The 27,409-nt window shown below is 38.9% G+C and overlaps 1 protein-coding gene across 2 annotated transcripts in view; it reads right to left on the bottom strand.

Annotated features, from left to right (window-relative positions):
* Positions 1–27,409, bottom strand: part of LOC115225809 — a 363,608-nt gene that overhangs the window by 137,247 nt on the left and 198,952 nt on the right. For both annotated transcript variants that reach the window (XM_036499165.1, XM_029796783.2), the window contains exon 2: positions 8,244–9,012. In XM_036499165.1, coding sequence (XP_036355058.1) covers positions 8,244–8,981 — 738 coding nt within the window. In that variant the 5' untranslated portion in view covers positions 8,982–9,012. The remainder of the gene's footprint in view (positions 1–8,243; positions 9,013–27,409) is intronic.

Below are 27,409 nucleotides of genomic sequence, written 5' to 3'. Positions count from 1 at the left end.
ATCTCTACTACCTTTAAAAATATACATCAATTCTGAAGTCTCTTCTCAAATAGAAAGTATTTGTAGCGTAGATTTAAAGGTATTGTTTTTAGTAATAATAATGCTCTATATATAGAGAGACGTGTAATAAAATTGTTCCATTACTGTTGGTCATTTTCTTTTCATCTAACATCACGTGCAAAGAAGGATGTTATTGAAAGTTACCAAGTAATAGATTGGTTACTGAATAATCATAGGTTACCCGTGATTGAGTAGTCTTATGACAGAAGAAAACTTATATGTGCCGACACCATCTTATTTTCCGGCAAACATTATTCAATGATTTTAAAAATCTTTTAACATGGCAAGGTTTAGTTTGAGGGAACCTAGCATTTCTAGCAGCTCGAAGTGGAGACTCCTAACTTCCATAGTAATGTATTATTTTATGAAGTGCAACATTGCAGTACAATACAAAATTACTACGGAACAAGAATAGACATTAAGAAATGTTGTTTGTTGTTGTTTAGCCCTAGGTAAGTCCTGCTTGAGCATGATCAACTCATCTTTTTAATTCAATGTATCCTTCTTTAGGGAAGATAGGGTATGTTATGAAAAGATTTGGCTGTTATTTCTCGTATACCGCGCTAATGCAGAGTGGCTTTCCTGGATCGTAATTCATCGAGCTGTTAAGAAAGGAAGAACTGAAAACTAAATGCTTTGTAGTATTTAGGAACCCTATTTCCCGAGTACAAACTCTGCCAGAGCAAACAATGTCTTTTTAAGAAAATAATTAAGTTTGACACATGGGATTGAGTCAGTCGACGAAATTCTTAATTCAGTAGTGTCGTTTTCTTTTGTTTATTATTAAGATAAATCCGTGAGATAGATTACGGAAGTGTCATATAATAAACTAAACCAGCATTTGTTATTTCACTTGGCTATAATATTGATATTTCCGCCATAAATTTATTTCTGATCACGTGAAAAAATTATTTTTTTGTTGTTATCACATTTCTTAAAATGTTTTCCTCCCAAGATTTAAGGAGTTCTGCTTCTGAAAACTGCTGATAAGCTTAAAGAAAAATACTTTAGCAGAAAAATGAAGTAAACAGGATGCTTAGAAATACGTAATTTTATCGATGGGTTTTTCTTTGCCTCAACTATCTAGATTTCTAAATCTTTGTATGAAGACTTAACTAGTTGACTGATGAAATTTTTACTCGACAGCGTTACGGGCAATACCTAACCTCCAGAATAACTATTCAAATCTTGTACATACATTACACACACACACAGTACTATGATAAAATTTATCTTCTGACTGGCGTAAAGTTAAGAATGAAAGCAAAAAGAAAATAATTATCTAAAACATTTTAAATATTTAATTACACTGAACATTCAATTTATTTTCGCAGCCAATTGGGTATTTAGTTATTGATTTCTTTGCAGCGAGGGATTATTTTCCGTTTAACTAAATATAATTGATTGGTCACATGACTACATCATAACCAATTTGGTTAATAAAGCAATACCCTTGTTGTCTATGTATTTACATTTCTATTTAAAAGGACTTCTAACGATGAGTTTCGTAAACATTACAGCAAGTGCTTTGGTGTCTAATTTCGCAGTTAATGCTTGAATCTAATACTTCATCTTTTTGTTGTAGTAATTATCGATTTCATTTGATTAAGCACACTTTCAAGTTTTGTAAAAGAGCAGTTGAATAAATTGATCTCAGTATACAATTGGCAGTCGGTTTATTAACTCCTGTCGAGATGAAAATCAAAGTCAAACATGGTAAGAATTGGGTTTAAAGTGAGACCCAGAGAAGACCGAATATTTCACACCATTATTATCTAGCGTTCTCCCAGTTTCCATTCTACTGCCTCAATAGTTAATTTCGATTGTACTTTACTTTTTTCATGGATGAGCTTTGCAATAGACAGATGACATTCCACTGAAAGTTTTACCGGACAAAATGAATAAATACAGTAAAATATAGTAAACTACTTAATGTGGTGTGTTTCCGTATATTCCCGTTCTTAGTTCAAATCCAATTCTAGTCAACGGTATCTCTCACTTGCCTGCTTGGATTTGATAAAATATATAACAGTAATATATTCGAGTAAATTCAGAAAACTCGCAATGTAGTTTTCTATGGCAATTTGAAACAGAACACGTGGAAGAAGCCTTGTTATATCCGCTATCCTACTAAATATTCCAATGAAAAAAAAAATACATTAAAAAAAACTGAAAAAAGAAACATGCACCACGCAATCTCACCCCCATTTTCTATTAGTTTGTGGTTGTTTTCTCCAGAAAGCAATATCCCATTAATGAAACAAGTCAGCCTCCGATTAGTTTCCATTTCTAGATGAGCAATTTTTTAAAATCTTTACTTAGTGACAATGTCCTTAGATGAAGTATAAATGTTATAACTTACTACAACCTTCAATTTGTTTTTTAATCCTTTTAGTCAAAATAATAATAACATAGCAGTCAATTTTCCCTTGAACTCTATTTTACGTTAGTACATCTGGAAAAGAATGGATATAATAACATTCCATCTCAAGTAACTTAAAACTATGGGACCTCATTCCTAGTCAAAAAGGGATATATTTCGAACATAGAAAACTACTGAATCGATCACAATGTATATATTTTACCAACTCTAAACAGGAGGAGGATAAAGGTGACTATAGCGGTACGGTAAAACATCACTTAGGAGTTTATTGTATTTCATCTCACCCTGTGTGTTTAGCTGTCTGGTGGATACAGAGTTCTTTTAAATATTTTCCAAATAGGCAGGGTGTCTGCGGTTGGTGAATAGCATAAATTCCTTAATATATTAGTAGCAGATATGGAATAAAAGTTCAACGACCATAAGAATTTCCTTTCGGTAGAATATCAAGTAACACTCAATTTAATAATCACAACTATTCGTAGGATCTCAGTTCTTGAACTTTTCTCCTTCACGTGTCGACAATAATTATGGCTAAGATTTTGTTTTCTTTCGGCAACTAAGAAGGAAATTTCAATTCATAATTTTTTTTTTGCGTGCCCCATTCAGTACATCATCTATTTGAAATATTCTGGAGACAAGTTAATTTGAGAGAAGTCACATGGCTATGGATACAAAGCAGTGAAAAAGCATCAATAACCGAATTCTGCATTGGATTTCATTACTCTATCACTCTAGATATCCACATATACAATAATTCTGTACATAAAAATGTGTAGAGCTCTAGCTTGGTGACTTTTCTGAATTTATATACCACAGTAAATGATTGTTGCTGGTTCATATTAAGGCAAAAAAAATGTAGTGCTAGCGATGGTTCTTATCCAGCCACCAGTGGCACACTATATCCGTAGTAAAAAATCAACACAACACCACCTTACTGTAGGGGTCTCAGTTTACCGTATTGCAAACAGTAGCAACTTATTGTACAAGACACATGAACACCTGCTTCGATGTTACGGAAATTATATAGTTAATGTCAACGAAGAAAGCATGACTATCTCAAACTTATATTTCTCTAATATGTCGTAAATTTGTGTCAGTATTCCTAGGTTAGAAATCAATAAAGATTTCGAGATTGGTATGGTACGAACTTAATATTAGAGAAATGAAAATATGAAAGTAACAATCTAAATTTATGTGGGGAGGTGGGTCGGAAATTCAAGGGAAATTATTCCAAGCAGGCAACCAATTTAAACGTGAGCTAAGCAACAAATAAATTTTACTTTAGAATTTGATTCCTGGAGTATATTTATTCAAGGAAACAATTTTATTTTCGTCTTCGAAATTACTTTGCTTCTCTGAGAGCAAACATAGCGAATAAACACATTCGATTGCGAAATTAAAAAAACGCTCCCTAAAATATTTAATTGCCGGCAATGCAGTGGAGTTTAACGAGAAAAACTAAAATACCAGTTTTATTTTAAAATTAAGGATTAATGACATTTTCTAAGGAATTTAAGCTTTTACGTTTTCATATATATTTACATTTTAGATTATTATTCTACCTTTATGTTGCAAAACATTCGCTTTACCTATTTATATTGTTTATATGAAAAAAACTTAAATTATAAAAACTAGTGTGAAAACAGGGTCCTGACGAAGGTTTTAGGTAGCAAGGCTATTAATTCCAACGCTCTGAATTCCTTGCATAATCTAGTTAGAATAAATTTGAAAAAAATCAGGTGGTTAACCAACTCGTTTCACGTAAATTCTCGCTGAACAGTTCATGTGGAAGCGTTTTAGTTTCCGACTGAAATTATTAAAAGCTATTAATTCCCCTAAAAATAAAAATGCATAAACGTCACCTAATCTTATTTCTATTCGCTTGGCATTTAATGTGATTTACATAAGAAATCAATATTAATATTTTGTAAAAAAAAAAAAAAAGCGTTAGAAAAATTGTATTCAATACGTGTGTTTCCAGAGAAGTGAAATAATTTCGTAAACGAAAATAAAATTAACGTTTTCTTCAATAAATTTACTCCGAGAGGACCACATTCCGAATCCTATTACCTGCTAGAATAGCTGCAAAATCACATACAGCCATCCTAAAAATGGAGACACAGGATAATATAGCTCCAAATACAATATATCTGAAAAAGAGATGATGATGTTTAGAACAGCCTCGATCATAAGTCTAACTGATCACAACGTTTCTGAAGCCAAATAACAACAAACTAACCCAAATCATGGTGTCCTTTCATTTCCTGATACAAATCATACAGAGAAATGTACATCATCATTTTTTTTACATTTCTCATTCTCAGTAACAAAGCTTTTTGACTCATCAAAAAAGCAATTATTTTTTTTTTATCTGATGATCGCCGAAGAGAAATCCCACAAATGCTCAGCTAATAGAACAGTAAAAACATTTCACTTTGCCAGTAATCAGAATAAAAATGAAAAGAAAACAAAATTTTTTAACGAAATATTTTCACAAAGTAAATACGATTGAGTGTTCCGTGTACATCGGCAGCAATGTAATGTTGAACAAACAAATTGACAGTACGAGCTATTACTTGCAGTTTCTAATTAGCTCCCGAGTTCAAATTCTGTCAGGTAGACTTTGCTTTTAATTCTTTCGGATACAATAAAATAGATACTAGTCATATACTGAAGTCAATATAAATGCTTAAAACAATTCTTCAAAATTGAGACATTGTTGTCGTGTTAGAAATAAATTGCGATAGTGTATCCAAAAACTATTGAAGATTGCATAATTAACCAATGAAAATTGATAGCTGCAATTATACGGCCCACTGGTATGGTACTTGTCTTTAAGGCGGCGAGCGGGCAGAAACGTTAGCATGCCGGTCGAAATGCTTAGCCGTATTTCGTCTGCCGCTACATTCTGAGTTCAAATTCCGCCGAGGTCGACTTTGACTTTCATCCTTTCGGGGTCAATTAAATAAGTACCAGTTACGCACTGGGTTGATATAATCGACTTAATCCGTTTGTCTGTCCTTGTTTGTCCCCTGTCTGTTTAGCCCCTTGTGGGTAGTAAAGAAATAGGTATGGTACTTTTGAGATTCAAAAAGTTTTTTCATTTAAGGCTCAAGTGCCTATATTAACATATAATCTCAAATTATCTCAAAAGAAATAGGTATGGTCTTTGATTTTTATGACATTAAGTAGTCGAGGAACAAATCACTCAGACTAGATACTATTATCATAGGTAATTAATTAAACAAAGCCACATCTCATACCTTTCATGATACCTTTCATTTAAAACACGATACTGAAACTATAGATAAAAGAACCCATATGTATCTCAATATTCTGTGACAGTCATGCTTTTCTTTAAAAACCCTAACAATGTAAGTTCCGGAGGCTCACTAGGAACTTATATCACTACCCAATGGTGATTGATGCTAATAAATACTCAATAATGATTAGCTTCTACGTGGTCGCACAATCTGCTAGAATCACACCTTTCTGTCTCAAAAGCCACACGTTGGATAATGTACTTGTTATAAAATGTTTGAATAAAAGACGGGATAGTCATATATGAAACACTTTTGACTATGCACCTGAATTTTGGAGTCCTGTTTTTAACATAGGTCTTTTTTGAGAGCTTTCTCTAGGGCAAAATATAGCTAGTGCAGTTCCATGGTTTTATACAGAATAAATATGAACGCTGTTTTTTTCATTTAAGGCTCAAGTGCTTATATTAACATATAATCTCAAATGTCATTGTTAATTTGATTCTAGCCTGTCTAACTTTCACATTAATAGTAAATATTTCGTTTATCGATTTCTGCATAAGAACAGTTATTTCCGGATTAACTCAGAACGTCCAGTATATTCGTGAATGAGGATCAAGTTGAAACATTGTGTCTGACAATCTACTGGTGTTCTGGTCAAAGACCTGTGTTCTTAACACACAGATCTCAAAGAGACTTCTCTAAGGCAAAACAATACAGCCGTGTTGTTTCATGTCTGTACATACATTATATTTTGCACATTGTTATTTTGATCTAAGGATGTTTTAAGTGCGAATATTTAACAACATTGCAGATTATTCGCTGGAAGGAGATACACTGAGATGAATTAACTGCAATATATTATTTCTATTTATTTTATATCGTAATTTTTGAATAATAGCGTCGTTAGTTACAGGATTCCAACAAACCAATCAGTTGTTCACTATCGGTGACAGTGGCTAGTGATTGTCACCTATTTTCAGTTTCTCATTGATGTATTTAACTCTCGCTGATGTATACTGGCAAATATATGTACCCATATATACAGCGGGCTTCTACACGATTGTTTTCTATCATATTCCACTTACAAAGTATCAAGGATAAGACAAAAGACACTTGCCCAATGTGTCGAGCCGTGACATCAAATACGGAAACCGTTGGTTACTAAGCGAATGTTTTAAACACACACTCATGCCCACACTCGTATTGCTTGTGTTTATTTCATCAACCCTGACAGAATTTTCAAACATAACATAGAAGAAACGAATCTAGATACGTTGTCCGATACTTAAATATTTGTGACTATCCACTGCAAACTATTAGCAACAACGATAGTTGAGACTGTCATAATGTATCACTCACTGGTACTTTCTTTTTATCGATCGCAGAGATATAAATTAGAAAATTAGGTTGCGGTAACTTAGAACATTAAGACATTAAGTTAAATACGACATTACCCTTGGCTTGTTTTCTGTTGCACATCCATTTTCATAAGTAACAACAATGATAATTTCTAATCAGCACAAACCCTAAAAATTTTGCGGAAGAGAATAGGCAATTAAGTTGATAAGGTATTTATTTTAAAGGAGATCGAAGAATGAAAGGCAAAGAAAATCCTAGTGTGATTTGATCTTAAGGTACGTGAATAAATACTACAAAACATTTTGGCCGATTTACTATCCAGCTTGCCCCAATTTCAGTAGTAACAATGAAAATTTCTAACTGACACAAAGTCTCAAATTTAGGACCCAGAGTAAATCGATTCTAATATATGATTGGCATTGCTTTTTTGATGCCTTGAAAGACGAAAGGCTAAGATAAACCCGACAGAATTTCAACAGAGCTACGTACTGTAAAATATTGTCTGAAACTTTACCAATTGTCATCTGTACCGATATAACAACAGTAACAATAATGGTTTCAAATTTTGACACACGGTCAGCAATTTAGGTAAATCGATTACATCGACCCCAATGCTTGACTGATATTTATTTCATCGATTTCGAAAGAATGAAAGGCAAAGTTGATCTCGGCAGAATTTGAACTCAGAACGTCGCTAAGAATTTTGTTCGATGCGCTAAGATTCTGCCAGCTCGCTGCCTTACAGTAATGATAATAGTCTCAAATTCTGGCACAGGGCCAGTGGTTTTTGAGGGGAGGGGCAAATCGATTACATCGACCCTAGTGTTCAACTGGTACATGTTTTATTGACACCGAAAGGATGAAAGGTAAAGTCAACCTCAGTAGAATTTGAACTCAGAACATAAAGATGGATAAAATGCTGATAAGTATTTTGCCCGGTGTGATAACGATTCTGCCAGCACGACGCCTAACAAAAACAATAATAATCCTTTCTACTATAGGTACAAGTCCTGAAATTTGTGGGGAGGGGGTAAGTCGCCCCGAAGTATGAAAGGCAGAGTCGACCAGAAAGTAAAGGGCCGAAAGAAATGTCGCTAAGAATTTTGTGCGACGCGCTAACGATTTTGCCAGCTCGCCGCTTTACAACAACCACAGCAATGATAATAATAATCTCTTACTTGCAGAAGACGTTGGTGTGCAGATTCGGAAATAGCCTCAGTTAAATCTTTGCCTCGTGGTCCTTTCAGTAAGGTTAAAGCTTGCTTCATTTGTTGTATCATGTGGTTCATCTCAAAATGTAACGAATACTGCAAACTATTCAAGGATCCATCAAAGCATTGAACCAAACCGTGTTTACCCAGCTTTTCAATATTAGATTCCATAGTAACTTTAGCCGTTCGGAGATTATCAGCCAAAGATGTGTCGACTGTGGAAGCCATCCACAGAAGATTTCGGCATGCCGGAAAATAACTGTTACAGTTTTTCTCACCCTTCCCTGAAGCTAACCATTCTTCAGCAAAAAACAGAATCAACTTTGGCACAAGCATATCTGGAGAGAGAAGACGCCATGAGGCAGATCCAGGTGTAGTGCTTTGGTATAGTCGAGTGTAGAGCACATCAAGAACTGGAAGAGACAAAGGAATCGACTCGTAGAGTAGTTTAAAAGGAATGTCATTAAGGATAGCATGCAGTGTTGATAAGTCAATCCGTCCGAGTTCTGAAGCACATTCTTCGAAGTGTTTGTTTTGCAAAAGGTACAATACTTTCTGAATTTGGCTGTGAACCGGACTGTGTATAGGTTTATTATTGGGCCTATGTTGGAAATTGAGGTTTCTACCACTTTTTTTGATGTCATTCTTAAACATTGCTTGAAGCTGGTTCCGACAGAGTTCCTCGTAAGAAACTGGTTTATCCATCTTTTGCTTTTTTAAAATCTTTGGCAATAATCTGAAGTAAAGAAAAGAAAAGAAAAAAACAGTTTAGTTTACTTTATGCAGGGGAGAGAAGCATTTGAAAATTTTTCATTTGTTCAACACTAACTAGTTAGACATTTAATTACAGCAGTAGTTGTGTTTAATAATAATTATATCGATTTCTGTGGAGGCACATGGCCTAGTGATTAAAGCAGCGGACTCGCGTTCGAAGGATCGCGGGTTCGAATCTCAGACCGGGCGATGTGTTTGTTTATGAGCGAAACACCTAAGCTCCACGCAGCTCAGTCAGAAGATAATGGCTACCTTCTGCTGACTCTTTCGCCACGACTTTCTCCCACTCTTTCTTCCTGCATCTTGCAGCTCACCTGCGACGGACCGGCGTCCCGTCCAGGTGGGGAACCTATACGCCAAGGAAACCGGGAAACCGGCCCTGTGAGCCAGGCGTGGCTCGAGAAGGAATGAACAATATCGATTTCTAATTTCGGTACAAGACCAGCAATTTTGTGAGAGGAGAAAAGTCGATTTCATCGATCCCAGTGCTCAACTAGTACTTATTTTATCGACCCCGAAAGGATGAAAGGCAAAGTAAACCTCGACAGAACTTGAGCTCAGAACATAAAAACAAACGAAATACCGTTAAGCATATTGCCCGGCGTGCTAATCTAATGATTATAATATTACTTTATCTGAGGATGACAAGCTGGCAGAATCATTAGCACGCCGGGCACAAGGCTTAGCAGCGTTTCGTCCGTCGCTTCGTTTTGAGTTCAAATTCTGCCGAGGTCGACTTTGCTTTTCATCCTTTCGGGGTCAATAAAATAAGTACTAGTCGAGCACTGGGGTCGATGTAATTGACTAATCCCCTCCACGAGACTTCTGGCCTTGTGCCAAAATTTGAAACCAATATTACTTTATCTGCAGGCGGACGCCTCACCGAAAAATGTATATCATAAAACAAAATAAAAATTATGCAGAAGAGCTATAGAGAAGTGGAATGAGTGTTACCTATTTCTTGGTGCCTTTAGCAAAAAACAAAATAGATTTTAGCCATTCTATGATCCTAGTAATGTATAAAAATGATATTGAGATGTAGCTGAAGTTCCCATATTTTCGATGTCAGTATATTTGGGCTCGTTCCTTTCGTGTTGGTGATAGAAGCGATCTAACATCTACATGTTGTCCTTACACGTGTGATTTGCATCACGGTGTATGCAGACTGTGACAAACGGTCGGAGACTGAGTAAGCAATAACATACTTCATGCACATACACTCAATGACTGACACCATAAAATCAAAATTCCTGCGAGGAATCCAATGCAAAATAAATTGTCGTTTGCAAACCCCCAAGTGCAAGCTGTTATTGCATTTAAACGAAAGTTTGATACGAAAACTATTAAGAAAAATATAATACGTCGCAATTTATGGGTAATAGCGTTAAAACTTGAAGATTTCGCTTTCTTGCAGAGTCCTTAGATTAAATCAAGCTTACATATCGAGTACTTTGCGAAATATCCTTAAAATATATTTGATTGTCAAATATACTACTTCTCAAAATTATAGTATAAGATAATGAAATCTTATATAATTGATCAAGTGAATAGTATACAAACAATGAGGTGTAAATATTTTAAATGAAAGCAAAACAACAAATCGTACTTTTAAACTAAACAGATATAAATGAAAGAAAAGAGTGAAGCAGTGGGAGGGAAGGAGGACAGTTCGGATTAAAGATAAAATGGGCTTCGGAGTAAAGATAAAATGGGCTTCTGATCGTGCAAAAGTTAGTTTGATGACAAAGAAGTAAATTAATTAAATGAAATTAATATCCACCTACAATTTAATCTAATCTGTTTACGTAGTATTTTAGATTTAGCTTCAGAGATAAGAACTTAAATTTCTTTCTAATTAACAATGTGTGTGAAATAGGGTCTAATCTCGGTATTGGACACCATGAATAATGTGACACTTTAAAAAAATTCAATGTTTATGGATATCAGCCTTTATAAAATATAGCAACAATGAATTTGGTCTTTTGATGTATCAACTTTGGGCGTAGCGTCAGAAGCAGTGACGGGATTCGAGCTGCCAGTCGGTGGTATTGCACTTATGAACAATAGCGTCTACAATACACCGCACAATAAAATAGAATGAAATATTATTTTTAATTTTGATTCTCACATGAAAAGTGGACTGTACCAGCAAAGCATTTTCTGATCCCACATGCGTGTTTAGAGAGTAAGATGAAGTAGAGAAGATTGTCATATGCACAGGCGGTTTGAGTTATTAGTAACGGAGTGGTTTTTGTCGTGTTAGACGTAAGTCATAGTGTTAAATATTTGTTTGATCGTTTTTACTGCCTTGTGAGTTGAGAATTGTTGTGAAGTACGTGAAATTTGTTGAATTCATTGTTGAACTTTGTTATCGCGCGTGTGGTTTGCTGCTATTTTTCGTGGTCTTAAAGTAGCCGTGTTATGGCGAGTTACGCCAAGGCCCCTGCGGCAAAGACGACACCGCAAATGGAAGTGTCAGCAATAACGGTTAATATGGAGGAGGTGAGGAAGAGTGAGAAACTGATGAAAAAGGAAGGAGACACCATGAAGTTAGTTCCTCTGCAAAAGACAATGAAGGAGGGGAAGACGGTGGTGTGCTGCACGCTGGCGGTCGCCACCAATAAAATTGACAAATTGGAGGAAGAGGAAATTGAGGAGTGTTTGGCCGACATAGTAGAAGAAGCAGAGTTTATTGGCAGAGATAGAAAGTTCGGTATGGTGGAGGTAAGGTTTGCCGCCAAGAAAGAGGCGGCCTCGCATGCCATCAACATCCTGAAGACGAACAAAGTTGTGTTGTTGCCCTCTTACAAGGGAAGAAGAAGTGTGAGAGTGAGAATCCCAAGAATGCCACCACAAATCAAGGCCGAGTCGTTAGTTGCAGCCGTTTTGGCGACAACCGAAGACGGCCCTGAACTGGGTCAAGTAGGAGTGACAAACAAGAGAAACTGGTGGGGATTCGGGGTCGAAATGTGGCTTTTTGGCACATTCGAAGACATTGCGCGAATCCCCTACAAGGCTGAGATTGAAGAAGGAAGGCTAGGTGTAGTAGTGGAAGAAAGACGGCCCAATTGCTACATTTGTAGGGCACAGGGCCATATGAAGGCTCAGTGCCCCTTGGCGGAATTTACGCTATAAGAGAAAGAGAAAGAAAAGATAAGTGATGGTGAGCGAGTCAGCATCCTAAAGGAAAGGAACGAAGTGAAAGAGGGGAGTGATGAGTTTATCAGTCCCAGAAGGAAGAAGGCAAGAGCAAGAAAAATGTCTATGGAAACTAAGAAGGAGACAGAAAGGTGAGGAGGAATTTATATCTAAAAGTGTGCGAGTGGTGGAAGTAGCATAAAATGAAGAAGAATGCAAATATAAGGGAATACTAGTTGTTTATAAAAAAGAGTATAGAAAAAAAAACTATTGCAAAATGGAAAAGAGTGGTGAGGGTGAAAGTGCCCAGAGAAGACTATGAAACGGATGACATATGGATTATGATACATGAAGACAGGTAGACGTGAGTTACTGATACATCTGGAGAAGCGATAAAAGGAATAAAATCAATTTGGTTATGTGACGCCACGCTGTCTGTGGTGGAATATGAAGACATGAATGAGGAAAATTGCAAAATATACAATATTGTGGACTTTTTGGGGAAAAAAAGGAAAATAATGTGAACTTTGAATAAGAGAAAAAAACTGTGATAAAATAATGTAACCACTCGACTACGGGAGGTCGAGTGGGCATTACGCCTCATTTTCATTCTTTTCATACTATCATTCGTTTCTTTTATTTTTTCTACTTGTGTCATCTTTTTATTAATTTTTAGTTCCCCAAGTTTATGTTATGTCTCGTTTTGTATTGTCTCTATGTTTTGTACTTGTCGAACACACCTTTTCTGTATAGCCTTATTATGGGTAATAAAGAAATACATAGTGTTAAATATTTGTTTGATTGATTGTTACTGTTCAAATTGTTGCTAGTGTTATTGAATTGTTGTCGAAATTGTTGCAGGTATTCAAATTTTGGTTTGTTATTGTGCTGTTGTTGAAATAATTGCGTTCTGCGTTTGGCAGAACTGTTATTCCCATCTGTGAGGGGGTTGGGAATTATCTTTTTGTCTGGTTAAAAAAAAAAGAAAAACTATGAATACTTCCTCTAAAGAGGTGGAAAAAGCTTCCTCTAACGGGAAAAAAAATTGTTGTGAAAAAGAAACCGAAAATGCAAGTATGCCAACGGCAGAACAATTGTTTGAAAAGAAGAAAGTGAATTTCGCAGCTGCGGCTAGAGTTCAAAAAGAAAACCTAAAAATTGATACCAATATGCTCATGCAACACCAGAACATGTTCACTAGGGAGGGTCATAACAAAAGCCACTTTCCCGAAGGAAATAAAAGAAAATACAGAGAAAAAAATTAGTGTTTAAAAGTCTAATTATAAAAGAGAAAAAACTTAACAAGGCAAACAATGAGGACGTCGAGAAATGTCTCCAAACCATATGGCAAGACATTGAGTTCGTAATCAGAGGAAGAAAATTCGCAACCATAGTGGTATACTTCAAACGTAAAGAGAAGGCACAAAAACATTCAGTGAACCCCTTAAAAACCACAGATATACCGTTGCCAATCTACCCAGGAAGACGTACGTCAAGATTAACAATAGACGAAATACCACCAGAAGTCAATGTTACCTGGTTAATCTCAGCCCTTTTAATGGGGTTAGAGGAGAAAATAACAATCTTAGAAGCTTCGAAAGTCCACCAGCAAAACTCGAGCTCATAATTCAAGCAGAGCCACATACGTTGGAAGAGATTGCAGAAAACGTTCACCTGGGAGAGGAAACTACCTTGCGGGTAGAGGGAAGAAGGCCCAGGTGCAACGAGTGTGGCGAAAAGGACCACATTCGTGCAAACTGCCCTGCTCATAAGGAAGAGACAGTGGAAAAAAGAAAGACGCAGGAGGTCGACCAACAAGCTCCCAGCAAAAAAAAAATATACAAACAGCTGGGAACGAAGATGGTTGGTCAACCGTTAAAAGAAAGAAAATTACAAAAACGAAAAACTCCAATCCCACTCCTCCACCACCCACCAAAAACAAGAGAAAAACCCAGTGCAAATACACACGAGACATAATCTACCCCGCCCAACCACTACTCACCTGAAAAAATATCAATATCCCCTCCTCCCAGCTCTGATACTCCCTCCCCACCAACACTGATTTTTCACATCGTCAACCCCCGTCTCTTCCAGCCCTGATATCCCATCTCCATACATCGCCTCCTTCCAGCCCAGGAAAATCATCACTTCCCTCCAGTCCCGAAAACAATCCCCAAAGCTTGCTATATACTCTATTTCTAGTGGCGATAAACGATAAAAACGAACATTTAAAGACAAGATTAAAAAACATTCCAACAGCAAAAAAAAATATATATGGAACACTACCAGAAACTTCCAGAAGGAATTTCAATATATGAAATAGACGCAATGAACATTCGCATATTAAAAGAATTCTTCCCCACAGACATAGGCCCTCTAAGGTTATGAGGGCCTGTATGTCAAAACACTCCAGGAGCCAGAGCAAAAGAGAAGACCGAAAACCAATGATACCAAGGTAGGCAGATGGCTTGCATTCATATTGGTTATGTAAATGTGCGTAACTTGGTGTCAGGCTAGAAGCAAAGTCGCTTCCTTAATGACATCAGGCTGCGTAAGCTGGATGTCATTGTTGCTACGAAAACCCGGTTAAGGGGACCAAGAGATCTCCCGCTATTGGATGGCTACGAGAGTTTTTTTCTATCCAGGATGTCCTACTGGCGGAAGAGCGGTGTTAGTCCTGTTAAAAAGAAACCGGGTTTCTGAGAAAAAAGTTGATTTTTGTAGATCCAGAAGTTAGGTTGGTCGTCATGGACTTGACGTTCAGCCGTGGTAAGATCATCAGACTAGTTGCAATTTATGCACCCAACAAAGCTGGGCAAAATGAGTATTTTCTGAACCTAGAGAAGTTCCTCGGTATTTCACATTCTCTAGTTGTGACAAGAGACTTGAACACAATCTGCGATGCACGCGTAGATTATGTTGGCTCGCGCTCTGATAGGAAACGTAATCCTTGCTTCCAGGATCTGCTAAGCCGCTATGAACTAGCAGATCCATATAGGTTGGAATTTCCGAACGCTCCATTGTGGGCATGGTCAAGCAGCGACGGATCTTCCTGCAGATAAGAATATAGCTAGGTGTCCACAGTTCTACCCGGTCAGCTACAGTGATCATAAAAGGGTCACCTATAAGCTCAACATAGATAAGCTATATAATAGAGTATCTGGCTACTGGAAACTTAATACGTCCCTTTTGGCGAGTAAGGAGTACAGAGACTGGATTAAGTTACTGATTTAGGGGTATTAACCGGGTCCATTATTAATAATAAATGGTGGTATGCCCTCAAGCGAGTCATTAAATTCAAGTCTATTAGATATAGCATAGGTTTAGTGGCTAGTGAGACTAGAAAGGGATTAGCATTAGCTAAGGACTTAGAGGAATCAATGGAAACTGGCTCTGCGGCTCAGGTGACGGCTTAGAGACTGGCGTTAAACCAGCACCGCGAAGCTCAACACATGGGCTGTATTGTCAGGGCTAGGCTTCGTGCAGTGAGCTGTGAAGGAATCAAGGCTGCAAGATGGGCCCGAATAGTGGAAGCCCAGCGTGGAAACGGTGGCACAATTCGATTTTTGACAAACCAACGAGGTAAGTTGATAAACGAGCCCGAGGAGATATGTGAAGCATTTCAGGAGCACTTCGCCCAGCTTTTCAGGGGAAATGGCAGACCTGACAGTAGGAGGGACCTAACGGACTTCCTCGCCGGGCTGCCGCGACTCTCGGGGCAGGACGCGGAGTGTTGTGAAGGGCCGATCATGCCCGAGGAGGTAATTGAGACTATGGCAGACTGTGGCACGGGTAGGGCGCCGGCACTGGATGGTCTACCCTATGAGTTGTATAAGAGTATGCCAGACTTGTTCAGGCACCTGCTGGCGAATGTCTTCGGGAACTGGCAGCATAATGGGTTTATTCCCAGATCCGTGCGCCGGGGAGTGGCGACACTTGTCAGAAAGGACCCGAACAAGGAGGACTGCATTGGTAATTTTCGGCCCATCACTCTGCTAAACACACAGTTGAAAATTTTGGCCAAAGTGTTATCGAAAAGATTGGTGCGTGTCGCGGAGGGTTTGATCGGAGAGGCACAACATGTGCCATTTCCGGCAGAACCATTCAGAATAATCTCCATCTACGGTACATTTTAGAGGGGTTTAATAATGATTCTGGCAAGGGAGGGGCAATGGTCCATTTAGACCAATCAAAGGCATATGATAGGGTCGACCATCATTACTTGGTGTCCGTTCTGGCACAGTTAGGCCTGGGTCTTGGCTTCCTCGGGTGGATCATTAAAATTTGTCCCAGCATCGACTCGGTAGTTCAGGTGAACCGCTTTTTTTGTGAGCCGTTCAGCATCAAACGCTCGGTACGTCAATGGTGTCCTCTCCGCCCGCTTTTGTACGTGATGGCTCTTGAGCCATTGCTGCGAAAACTGAACGGCATCTCGAGACAGCCAGGTTGTGGAGAGTCGGTTTCAGCGTACACGGATGACATCACCATCATCGTAACCAAAATGGATCACCTACAGAGGGTAGGCAAGGCCACTGAGGAATACGAAACGGTGACAGGAGCAAATGTTAATCGTGAAAAGTCAGTCGGCTTGCAGCTCGGCACCTGGAGAGGCAAGTCTATGCCTCCTGACAGCGTCGTGGGACGTTGGACGGATGGTCCGATTAAGTTGCTAGGAGTCTGGTTCGGATCAGGCCTCCAAATAGAGAAGAACTGGGCCGAGGTAGCGAGCAAGGTGGCCCACTTAGCCAAGACCTGGTCTTGGCGGGGGCTATCCCTGAAAGGAGGGCGGAGGTGGCCAATGTGTTCATCGCATCGGTCGTCACCTACCGCCTAACCGTCGTTCCTTGCTCAGATTCGTGGTTGATCAGGCTGGAAAGACAGCTCTTCCGCTTCTTGTGGAGGAGCTTGAAACCGCTTGTGAGACGCTCAACCGTTAAAGGGTGGACTAGGGATGCCTTGGTTGATGATGCACAAGCAAGTGCTGAGGTTGAGGTATCTGTGGCTCCATCTGGATGGTGAACGGGTGTGGTCTCTACTGGTGAAACGGATGTTTCCCAGGTTCACTAGTTTCAGTGGATGGAAAACCTGGTTCTATCGTAGATCGAAGTTGCGTAAATGGTTCACAGAGTGTCGCAAGGCTCTCCTGTTTCCCGTCGCTCGGGCAATGCCTGTGGTAGTGGTTTTACCGCATTCTTCTCTAGAGGGTTGGTAGAGGCGGAATGTGACGATACCTCAGGGGAGGCCCTAGGTCTCGATGATAATTAGCTAGCCAGTCTGTTCCAAAGTGGGAGAGTGAGCTCTCCGCCAGAGCAGCAGAAAAAGAAGAAAGAAGAGGTGGAAAAAGGAGGCGACCAGAAGGAAGGAAGACAAAATGGTGGTGGATAAAGAAAGCGAAAAGGAATTTGAAGAAGTATTCGAGGAGGAGTTGCATAAGGAGGAGACATTGGTGAAGACACCGGTTGTTCCAGTGGAGGAGGAAGAAAATTTAGAAATGCAAGTGGAGAGACTGTTCAGAGTGGAGGGAAAAAAGGAGAAGGTACCAGGAGCGGAGCAGGAAAAGAGAAAACAAACAAGAAAAAGAAAATTTAGATGGAATTTTGTGACGTACGCGAAAGGCAAAGAAACTGAAAAGAAAGTATTAAAGTTTAAACATATTATAAGAGTAAAGTTGCCCACGGATGTGTATTTCTAGAATGTGATGGCCATAGTGGTTGACAAGGACACGCACAACAGACTAAAAGACATGTGTGGAGAAGGGATTAACCCGCCAGTGATGGTGGAGTTTGGTGAATTGTCACCCGTAGTGGACCTAAAAGATCTAGAACCTTTCGTGAGATATTAAAAAACAAAAAAAAGTAAAATTGTTTTATTGTAGAAAGAAGAAGTAAAATTGCTTCATTTTATAAAAAGAGGAAAAAACGACGATTAAGAAAAAAACAATAAGAAAACAGAAAGATTGTAAATAGTTTATATAAACGTTCAAATGGTACTGCATGGGAGTGGGGCCGATGCAGCCATTTCATTTTTCATTTTTATATAACATCTCATTTTCATTCGTTTTTATGTTTTTTGTCCCCACTGTGGTGTTGTGTCTGTCTTTGTAGTGTCCCCTCTGTGTTGTGGCCGTAGTGCCAAAATAAAGAAACAGAGAGTAAGATGAAGTAGTTTGATGACTAATATGATAGAAAGAATAGGAACAGAAAGTCAAGCTAGCCTGTGTTTCTGAGTTCCAGTTTTTTTTTTATCCATAGTGAGATTTAAGCTTTCATTTCCATGGGCCTGAAAGAATCAGGCACAAAGAGGAGCTGGATTAGATGCTTACAAATCTAAAATACAGTGAAATCCAAAGAATGAGGTATGCTATGTGGCCTTGACGAGATGAAATATTTAATGTTATAGTAGAGCGCTTTATCAAAAATATAGATCCTTGTTGACGCAAACGATTTTAGTTTCCTTGGATTCTAGCGAATCCGTCACAAATTTGTAGAGAAGGATGCAATTCATTTAATTGATCTCATATAATACTGATACTTATTTCATAGATCTAAGGGGTATGAAAGGCAAAATAAGCTAAGCATAATTTGAACATTTGAACTAAATAGCACACATAAAAAAAACAAAAACCAAAAGCAAACTAGATACTATAATGATGATTTCTGTTGAAGCTGATTGTTTTTCACAAGGGGAAGAAAGGGAGATTGTTTGACATTTATAGTTTAACTTAAATATAGAGACTATCATTAACAATTATTTTTCTCAAATATTTGTGCAATTTCAACGTAGGATTGATTCTTCAGTGAATAGGTTTCCTTTTCTCCATCCTTCCTGCCTTCCTTCTTGCCTGTATATCTACTTAAGGAGATTACAATTAATTGAAATCGCATTTTAATTAATTCAAATGTTTACATAAAAAAATCATCTGAACAAAGATATTAAAAATTAATACTTACAACAGTCTTGGTATTGATCTGTCAAATCAACCCCACCCATGAAAAGCCGTTTAGTATCAGTTTGTTCCGGACGATAAATCAATAAATAGCCAAATGAAAACGATAAAAGTAATAATACAAGAGAGACATCAGGTTATCAGATTCAGGTTAACAAAGACCAATCAAGTGCGACTTAATAATCATATAATAATTGTTAACATAATGGTTTCTTCTGACTAGACAGAAAACCTCTTTTTGTAAAGGGGGAGGCATTATCGATTGAATCTACTCCGATATGATACTGGTGTTTATTTTATCAACTTCAAAGTCGAAACTCACTAGCTCACCAACTTCTGCGCTATCACCCACATCACTCTAAATGATTTCTGGCATAAACACAATACTTGAAATTTATTGGGTATGAAGAAATTATAAGATTTGATGTTCGTTTTTTAAAAAACCAATGGCATTAGTAGTGTAAATGAAATAAAATATCTCAGTATCTCCAACTATCGAAACTAGTTAGGGGTTAAGTTCATTGGAAAGTTATCTCTCGGTCGTTAGCGAGTTCGCTTTTCACTGCTAACAATGATTTTCTCACATAGGGACAAGTTAACTGAAAGGAAATCAGGTAAGCGATACAATAATGTGCCATTCGCGACTTTCTCATCTCAAGTCGTTTGCTTAACAAAAGTGTCTCCAGTCGGATACACTGTTTTTTGTTTTACAGTCATCTATGGTGAATAAATAAATGCCAGACTTGTATAAAGATATCTGACTAATATTACAACAACCCAAGTTTAGATTTAAGGTCTTGCACTATCGTAAGAAATCAGGAATATGCCTATATACCTTCTTAGGAAACTCGTTGTATTGGATCTGCGGAACTCCAGGGCAATTTTTCTCTTTAGCTAAAGAGTCTTCTGCTGGTTTCTCAAACGGTGATACAATGTTTTCTAATAGTACCATAAATAGGTTTATCAAAATAATCAGAAATTTTACATTGGTACAGCATCTAATTTCACACACACATACGCACACACACATTAGTATAACAATAAATGTATAACCAGACCTATTTATACTTTTGTTCTATTATAACTACATCAGATCGACCGATAATTCGCTTATAGCCGATTATTTTTCAGTTGGTCTACACTTTCCCACTAAATGACAGGGTTTAGGCACTGATTCTACCTGAGCGGTCGCTGTATGTAACTATGTCCACCACCATATTATTACGTTCCATTTTTATATATGGAACGTATATAAACGGTAACGAGCGACAATTCTGTAAATAATAATAATAATATAAGTTTTAAGGCTTATAAGCGATCACCGTGTATTGACTAAAGGAAATAGTCTAATATTGAGGCATATAAGCCCCCGACGAAGCATATATATGTGTGTGTGTCCAGGAAAACCTCCTATACTTTATATGCCTTTTGAAGTTAGGTGGGTGATACTGGAGTCTTTATGTAGCTAATGTTTTCCTTTTTATTTACCATAATTGTTTGGATCGATGTTTATCGTATGTTTGCTATTGAAACGGTTATAAAAAAATGGTAAATTAGATTTTTGAGCCGCACCCTGCATATCTGTCAAATACACGTCAGATTATTGTAACCAATAAATAGGCGCAGGCGTGGATGTGTCGCAAGAAGCTTGCTTCAGGTCATTGTTGTTTTTGATCCATAAGGAATTTTTATCGTTTTATATTGAACTTGTTACTGTTGGACTTATTGTATTTTTGGATTGTTATTTTTGCTGAACTTTGTGCTGTTGCCCTGTGTACGGGTGATAGAAATTGTTATTTCGTTTTGTAGCCATTGTGGCAATTTTTAAACAAAATATTTAAAAAAAAAAAAAAAATTGGACTTGTTAGACTGTATTTTTGTGCACCGCTCCCTGCGGGGCAGGATTTGAACTATTGTTAAAACATTTATAAACTGTTTTTTTTCCGAAAAATATAGGTTTTTCTTGTGGAAAACCGATTTTTGTTATATTTTCTTGTGTAATTAATTATTCATGAAAAATGCACACTCGAAGAGAGTAATGCTTACCCTGTTAGAAAGTTTTCGGCAGTTGCCGCTGTGGCAACCGGAAACATTGATTTTCCTGTAAAGAAGCTACAGGAATATTTCAAGAGAATGAAAGAGGAGGATGGGGATATAAAAATATCACCCTCCTCTATGATGGTTGAGATGGACCGAAAAACAATAATATTTAAATCGTTCTGTCCAAGAAACAAACGATTTAAACATTTCGAAAAAGAGAAAATTGGAAAATGTCATGCCCCGATTTGGAAGGAGGTAGCGTATATTGCGAGGGGCAAGATGTATGGCATCGTTGAGGTGCGGTTCGCGTCTGAGGAGAAGGCCCGCGGGTACTCTGTGAGCCCCCTGAAAACAGAAGATGTGGTGCTTCTGTCAACCTACATGGGAAGAAGGATTTCTCGTGTAAAGGTGACAGAAGTGCCACTAGAAGTAGACCCTAGAGAGGTGATGGCCGCCCTGTTGTTTAACAGGGCTGCTCTGCAGAATTGGCTCGGGCAGAGCATCATTCAGGGGGCCCAGGAAGACATTGAAATGCTTCCAAACCGAGTACTCGTGGATGTGAATATTGTATTGAGAATCTCTGTCGAAGGGAAAAAACCCACCTGATTCGAATGTGGCAAAAAGGGCCACATTCGGGCAGATTGTGATTTAAAAAAAGGAGAAAAAAAAAACGCAGACACTAGGCCCTTCAAACACAAAAAATACCCCCGCTCCCACTCATGCACCAACCCCCACAAAGACAAAAGCTCCCTCTTGCTGCGGTGCCAATACCCAAACAGGACATTGGAAATAAAAAAATAGCAACCCCTACACACACAAGCTCCTACAGAAATAAAAATATCCACTCCCCTGAAACCTGAGGCATCTGAAAACAGAAATGCAACTCCCCCAGATGATACCATGGAGGTAAAACAGACACAACACCACAGAGATTTAAAAAAAGACCCCGCCCAGCTGTCCCCACAGAGAAAAAATACCAGTGGAATATGGAATATGATACTAAGCACGATTATATCCGTCGTATCCTAGTGACACACCCTCTCACCACCAAACTTTATCATGTACATAAGGATTTGAATAAACAATGTTCCTGGATAGGGGAAACCCTATACAGGCAACTGAAGGACAGGAATCCAACAGCCATATGGAGGATTGTGGACCTGCCCAGCTATCTGAAAAAGGAGGAGAAGGAAGTGGTCACTTCAGGTATGATGAAATCGGCTCCAACCTCTCCAGTAAAGGGTAAGTAGGACCTTTGCTTTTTATATAATGACCCTATTTAATCTTGGTTGTTTGAATGTGCGCGGTCTGAGTTCGAAGTGGAAGCAGGCTTGTTTCCTCGACGACCTCAGATCACACGATATACATGTGATGGTTGCTACAGGGACCAAGTTGGACAGTCTACAAACCTTCTCGCGTCTCCTGAATGGCTGAGAAAATCATGATTAGTGGCGATGGAGGTGATCGAGGTGCTGGGCGTCAGGGGTGTCCCCTGTCCCCGCTTCAGTATGTGTTGGCTCTTGAGCTATTGCTGCGGAAGTTGGAGGTACTAGGGGGCGTACCGAATGATCTGTGGTGTGGAAGAGGAGCTACGGCGTATGCGGATGACATCTCCATCATCGTGGCGGATGAGGGCCAGGTTCCAATGGTGGAAGAGGCCATCAAAAGTTACGAGGCTGTGGCAGGAGCAAAGGTTAACAAGGACAAGTCAGTCGGTTTGCAACTCGGCACCTGGAGGGGCAAGCCGATGAGGTCCAATAACATCGCCGGGCCTTGGATGGAAGGTCCTGTTAAGCTGCTCGGAGTCTGGTTTGGTCCGGACCTCCAGAAAGAGAAACGTTGGAGTGAGTTAACCAGTAGGATGACTGCTCTAACCCAGACCTGGTCTGGGCGGGCGTTATCCTTGCTAGTGAAGGCAGAGGTGGTGCAGATGTTTATAGCATCAGTGGAAGGGAGGAAAGTCGCTTGTGAAGCACTCTGTCTGCTGCCTGAAACCGCTAAAGGGTGGGTTAAGGATGCCTTGGCTGAAGATGCGAAAACTCGCGTTAAGGTTGAGGCACCTCTGGCTTTACCTGGATGGGGAGCAGGTGTGGTTGCCGCACGTCCGGTTCTACTTTCTGCGTTTAACGTCCTTAACGAACATTGGAGCATGGATCAAACAGAGACCTAGAATGGGAGGCTGACACTCCAGCTATTCTCTCGGGCGGGCAATGCCGGCAGCAGGAGTACCGCCACGGATTTTTATAGTAGGTTAGTGAGATTTATGTCCAAAGACGCCTTGGGGGAGACCCTGGGCTACGATGAAAAATCAGTTGATCAACATGTTCAGGAGAACGTTCGGGCCGGGGTATCTGGATAATTACCAGAAATCCCTGGCAGTGCTTCTGTGCGGCGTTACTTGTTCGAGGCAAACTGTCAAGGCACGGAAGTGCCGTCTCGCCGACATGTCTGAGGTGCGGGCAGGACAGGGAAACCGTCTTGCACGCATTTGTGGAGTGTCCGGAATTGAAGGGACTGATTGTGCCATCTTCCTCCTTTATCAGGGAAAGGAAGGCTTGTTTTTTTCTGCGTAGTAGCCATACCGAAAGAAACAGTATGGAAGACGCGTGTAAGAGGGATAGTGACAGGTACATCCGTCTCCGGCCAGGGGTTGGGAAACTTTTTTGATTTTACCCCATCATAAGTAAGATCAGGCTGGAGAAGAGGTGCCTGTCATTGAGTACATTTGTAAAAAGATGGAAGCTTGTAGCAAGCAAGTTGAGAGTGACCGGAACCAGGTAAGTGGGGTCAGTAGTAGAAAGCAAAGGTTCTTCCCAGATGGTTGGATTCCTTTCTTTCCGAGGCAAATTGTTGCTTTTTGCAACAATATTTATGTAAATAAATTTTAAAATTACATCTGTAATCATATCATTCATACGAACATTAATTCTTAACTAATAAGCAGCTTCTCCACCCTTTGTGTTTGTCTGTCCTTGTTCGTCCCATCTGTGTACTGCCTTTATGGAAATTTCATGAAATAAAGAAGCTTGCTTCCCAACCACATGATTCCAGCTTCTATCCCACTGTACGACACTTTGGCCAAATGTCTTCTACTACGGCCTCGGGCAGACCAATGTCTTGAAAGTGGATTTGGTAGACGGAAACTGGAAGCAGCCCGTCGTATATATATGTGTGTGTGTGTGTGTACCTTTGTGTCTATATTTGTCCCCCACCATCGCTTGACAATCATGCTGAAAAGTAAGTGCTGGGGTTGATTCATTCGACTAAAAATTCTTCAATGCCATGCCCCAGCATGGCCGCAGTCTAATTACTGAAACAAGTAAAAGATAAAAAAGATACTTTAATACATGCGGACATGCAAAACGTGTGATGTATTTGGTAAGGCCTACTTTTGAAAATCTCCCTACAATTCGTTTCGTAATATGTGATTCTCCCTGTAGTCGGCATTCTACAGTCAACGCATTGATAGAGCTTATGGTAATAATACTGAGAACTTTAATTTTCAACTTAAAACGATTCACTGAAAGTTTGTGTTACACAGAAATCTATTGCTGAAGAGTAATACTACGATGCCTTCATTTGAACTCAGAAGCTTAAGAATCTAGATCTTTCGATTCTTAAGCTTGTGTCTGAAGATGCAAAACAGAAGAAAGTTATTGAAAAGAAAGTGTGACTGTTGCTACATATTGGTTTGAAATTTTGGTACAAGGCCAGCAGTTTCGGGAGATGGGGCAAGTCGATTGCATCATCGACTCTAGTACTCAACTGGTATACACTTGATGGACTCCGAGAGGGTGAAGGGCACAGAGTGACTGACGAAATGCCGCTAAGCATTTTGCCCGGCCTGCCAACGATTCTACCAGCTCGCCGGCTTAGTGTTACAATATATTAAACATTGCTAAAGCTAGAAACACCCAGCCATACGACAAATTAAAATGGTAGAAGTTTTATTTTAAGATAAGAAGACGAAGCATTGACAACAATAATGATATTATAATCCTTTAGTTTAATTATCGTTGTCAACATTTGGATGGGTGTCGGGTCGATATGCCAACACGTCTGCAAATGTGATTCTTCATATCAAGGTGGTTTTAATAGAAGAATGTCAGGAGTTCAGTTAAAAGAAGCATTGACTAATTTTGTCTTATTTCGTTGATTTAAAAACCTTATGGAGATAATTTTGTAAACAAATAAAAGGGACATAAAAATGACAACACATAAAAATTATGCATTAGGAGAGGGGAAATAATTTATCAGATTTTAAGTTACTTCCCTTGAAATCACAATTACACACCTCACTTCCCATCAAATATTTTTCGACTCTATTGTTTCATTATGTTGTCTTAAGAAAATCCACTTGAGACACTGCTTCAGCTGTTTATTCCACTGTACAAGAAATTGTAGTTTAGCGTTGAAAAACTATTTTATTAAGTTTTTTTTTACTGTTGTCTGCTAAACAATATGTCATGATTTATTCGTTCCCACGATTGTTCACTACTTTATTATTCCACATTTGAGTTTGCCCACTGTTGACAACCATTTCATTTATTGTCTCTAAGGTTAGAAGGTTGTATGAAGAAGTCGGTGAGATATTTCAGGAATGTGCAAACAATAGTGTGTTAGAATATACAGTTGAACTGATGTCTTGCGAAGCGAAAATGGGAAAGAGTTGGCATATATATATATATTTGCAGTGTAAGATATCAATTCAGAGAATCGCATGGCTATCACACAGAAAGCTCCTCTAGAGGACTCAGCTAGCAGTCCACGTAGTTCTCTAATACAGATCTGGGAAGTGTATATGTTGAGTGTCCGTACAACTGATATCCAGAAGAACCAATCGATGAAATTATTTCATGAGGAGTATATAAACCATAAAACGTTAGGAGATATGAGAGGTGAATATATTTATTTAACCACACGACATTCTAAGGACTACAACCATTTTGCAACCTTCTTCATGCAGGAATAAAATAAATTCATTGTGGAAGAAAATTATGCTCATATATTTGAAATAATATGCATGCTCGACATTATGCAATGCAACCATTCAACAATCAGCATATTCAACAAATCAATGCAATATAGAAAAATGGCTCATCAGATCACCAGAACATCATATGTATATATACTTCTTGTGTTACATGGTTGATAGGTTCTGCGAGTCCTCGGTCAAATGGAAATAGTATAAATCTGAGGAATTATGCTTTAATAAACCCCTTCCCATAAACACATTGATATCGGGAGAAAAATACAATTATTTCTCGCACACACACATACACACACACACGTACGTATGTATATACCTATTATTTTATTACCCACAAGGGGCTAAATATAGAGGGGACAAACAAGGAGAGACATAGGTATTAAGTCGATTATATCGACCGCAGTGCGTAACTGGTACTTAATTTATCGACCCCGAAAGGATGAAAGGCAAAGTCGACCTTGGCGGAATTTGAACTCACAACGTAACGGCAGACGAAATACTGCTAAGCATTTCGCCCGGCGTGCTAACGTTTCTCCCAGCTCGCCGCCTTCATATGTACGTATGTATATACCAGTATAAGAAACCATTACGAAGTGCCAGCAATACCTGTGTATGAGGTTATTGCAAGAGCAGTCGGCTTTACTCGGGTTCGCATCTGCGGCTTCTATGCTCCCAGCAGTGCCCTTCTACACGATCGGGCATCCGATAGTCACCTCGCAGTCGATTGCAAGACCTAACATTTTAGATTCAATAAAGTTTGCACTGAACACCATAGACCCTCTCCACTCTGCTAACAAGACCCAGAGACAAGCCAGTGCAAGATATCTAGTACCAGTATGGATCGCAGTTTCAGAAATGTAGAAGCGCCATGATATCAAGTGCCTGCAAATGATCCCTCCAAACATTCAATGCTGTTCCCTGCATATCTGGTTTTATATCAGAGTAACCTTTTAGAGACAAGTTTTAACTGAAGCCAAGGAGTGCTCACTTCTAGTGGTCTTCCAGCATGCCGGAATTCCTGTGCTACTGCTGGATAGTTATTGAGCCTACACTATTGTCATACTCCTTTTGACAGGTCTTGTTCTTAATCCTGCAGGCTTTGTAGCAACCCTCCTCACCTGGCAAGCCTAGTGGAGATGCCGGTTTAGTCGCCAACGACTTGACCATGCAACAGGTTGTACTGAATTCCATGTTAACAGTAGCATATGTGAAAGACGTTACAACTGACCTCACACACACACACAC

The sequence above is a fragment of the Octopus sinensis genome, linkage group LG2 (assembly GCF_006345805.1).
Source record: "Octopus sinensis linkage group LG2, ASM634580v1, whole genome shotgun sequence".
Lineage (NCBI taxonomy): Eukaryota > Metazoa > Mollusca > Cephalopoda > Octopoda > Octopodidae > Octopus > Octopus sinensis.
Note: the sequence above shows the minus strand (reverse complement) of the source record. Positions and strands in the feature narration are given on the sequence as shown.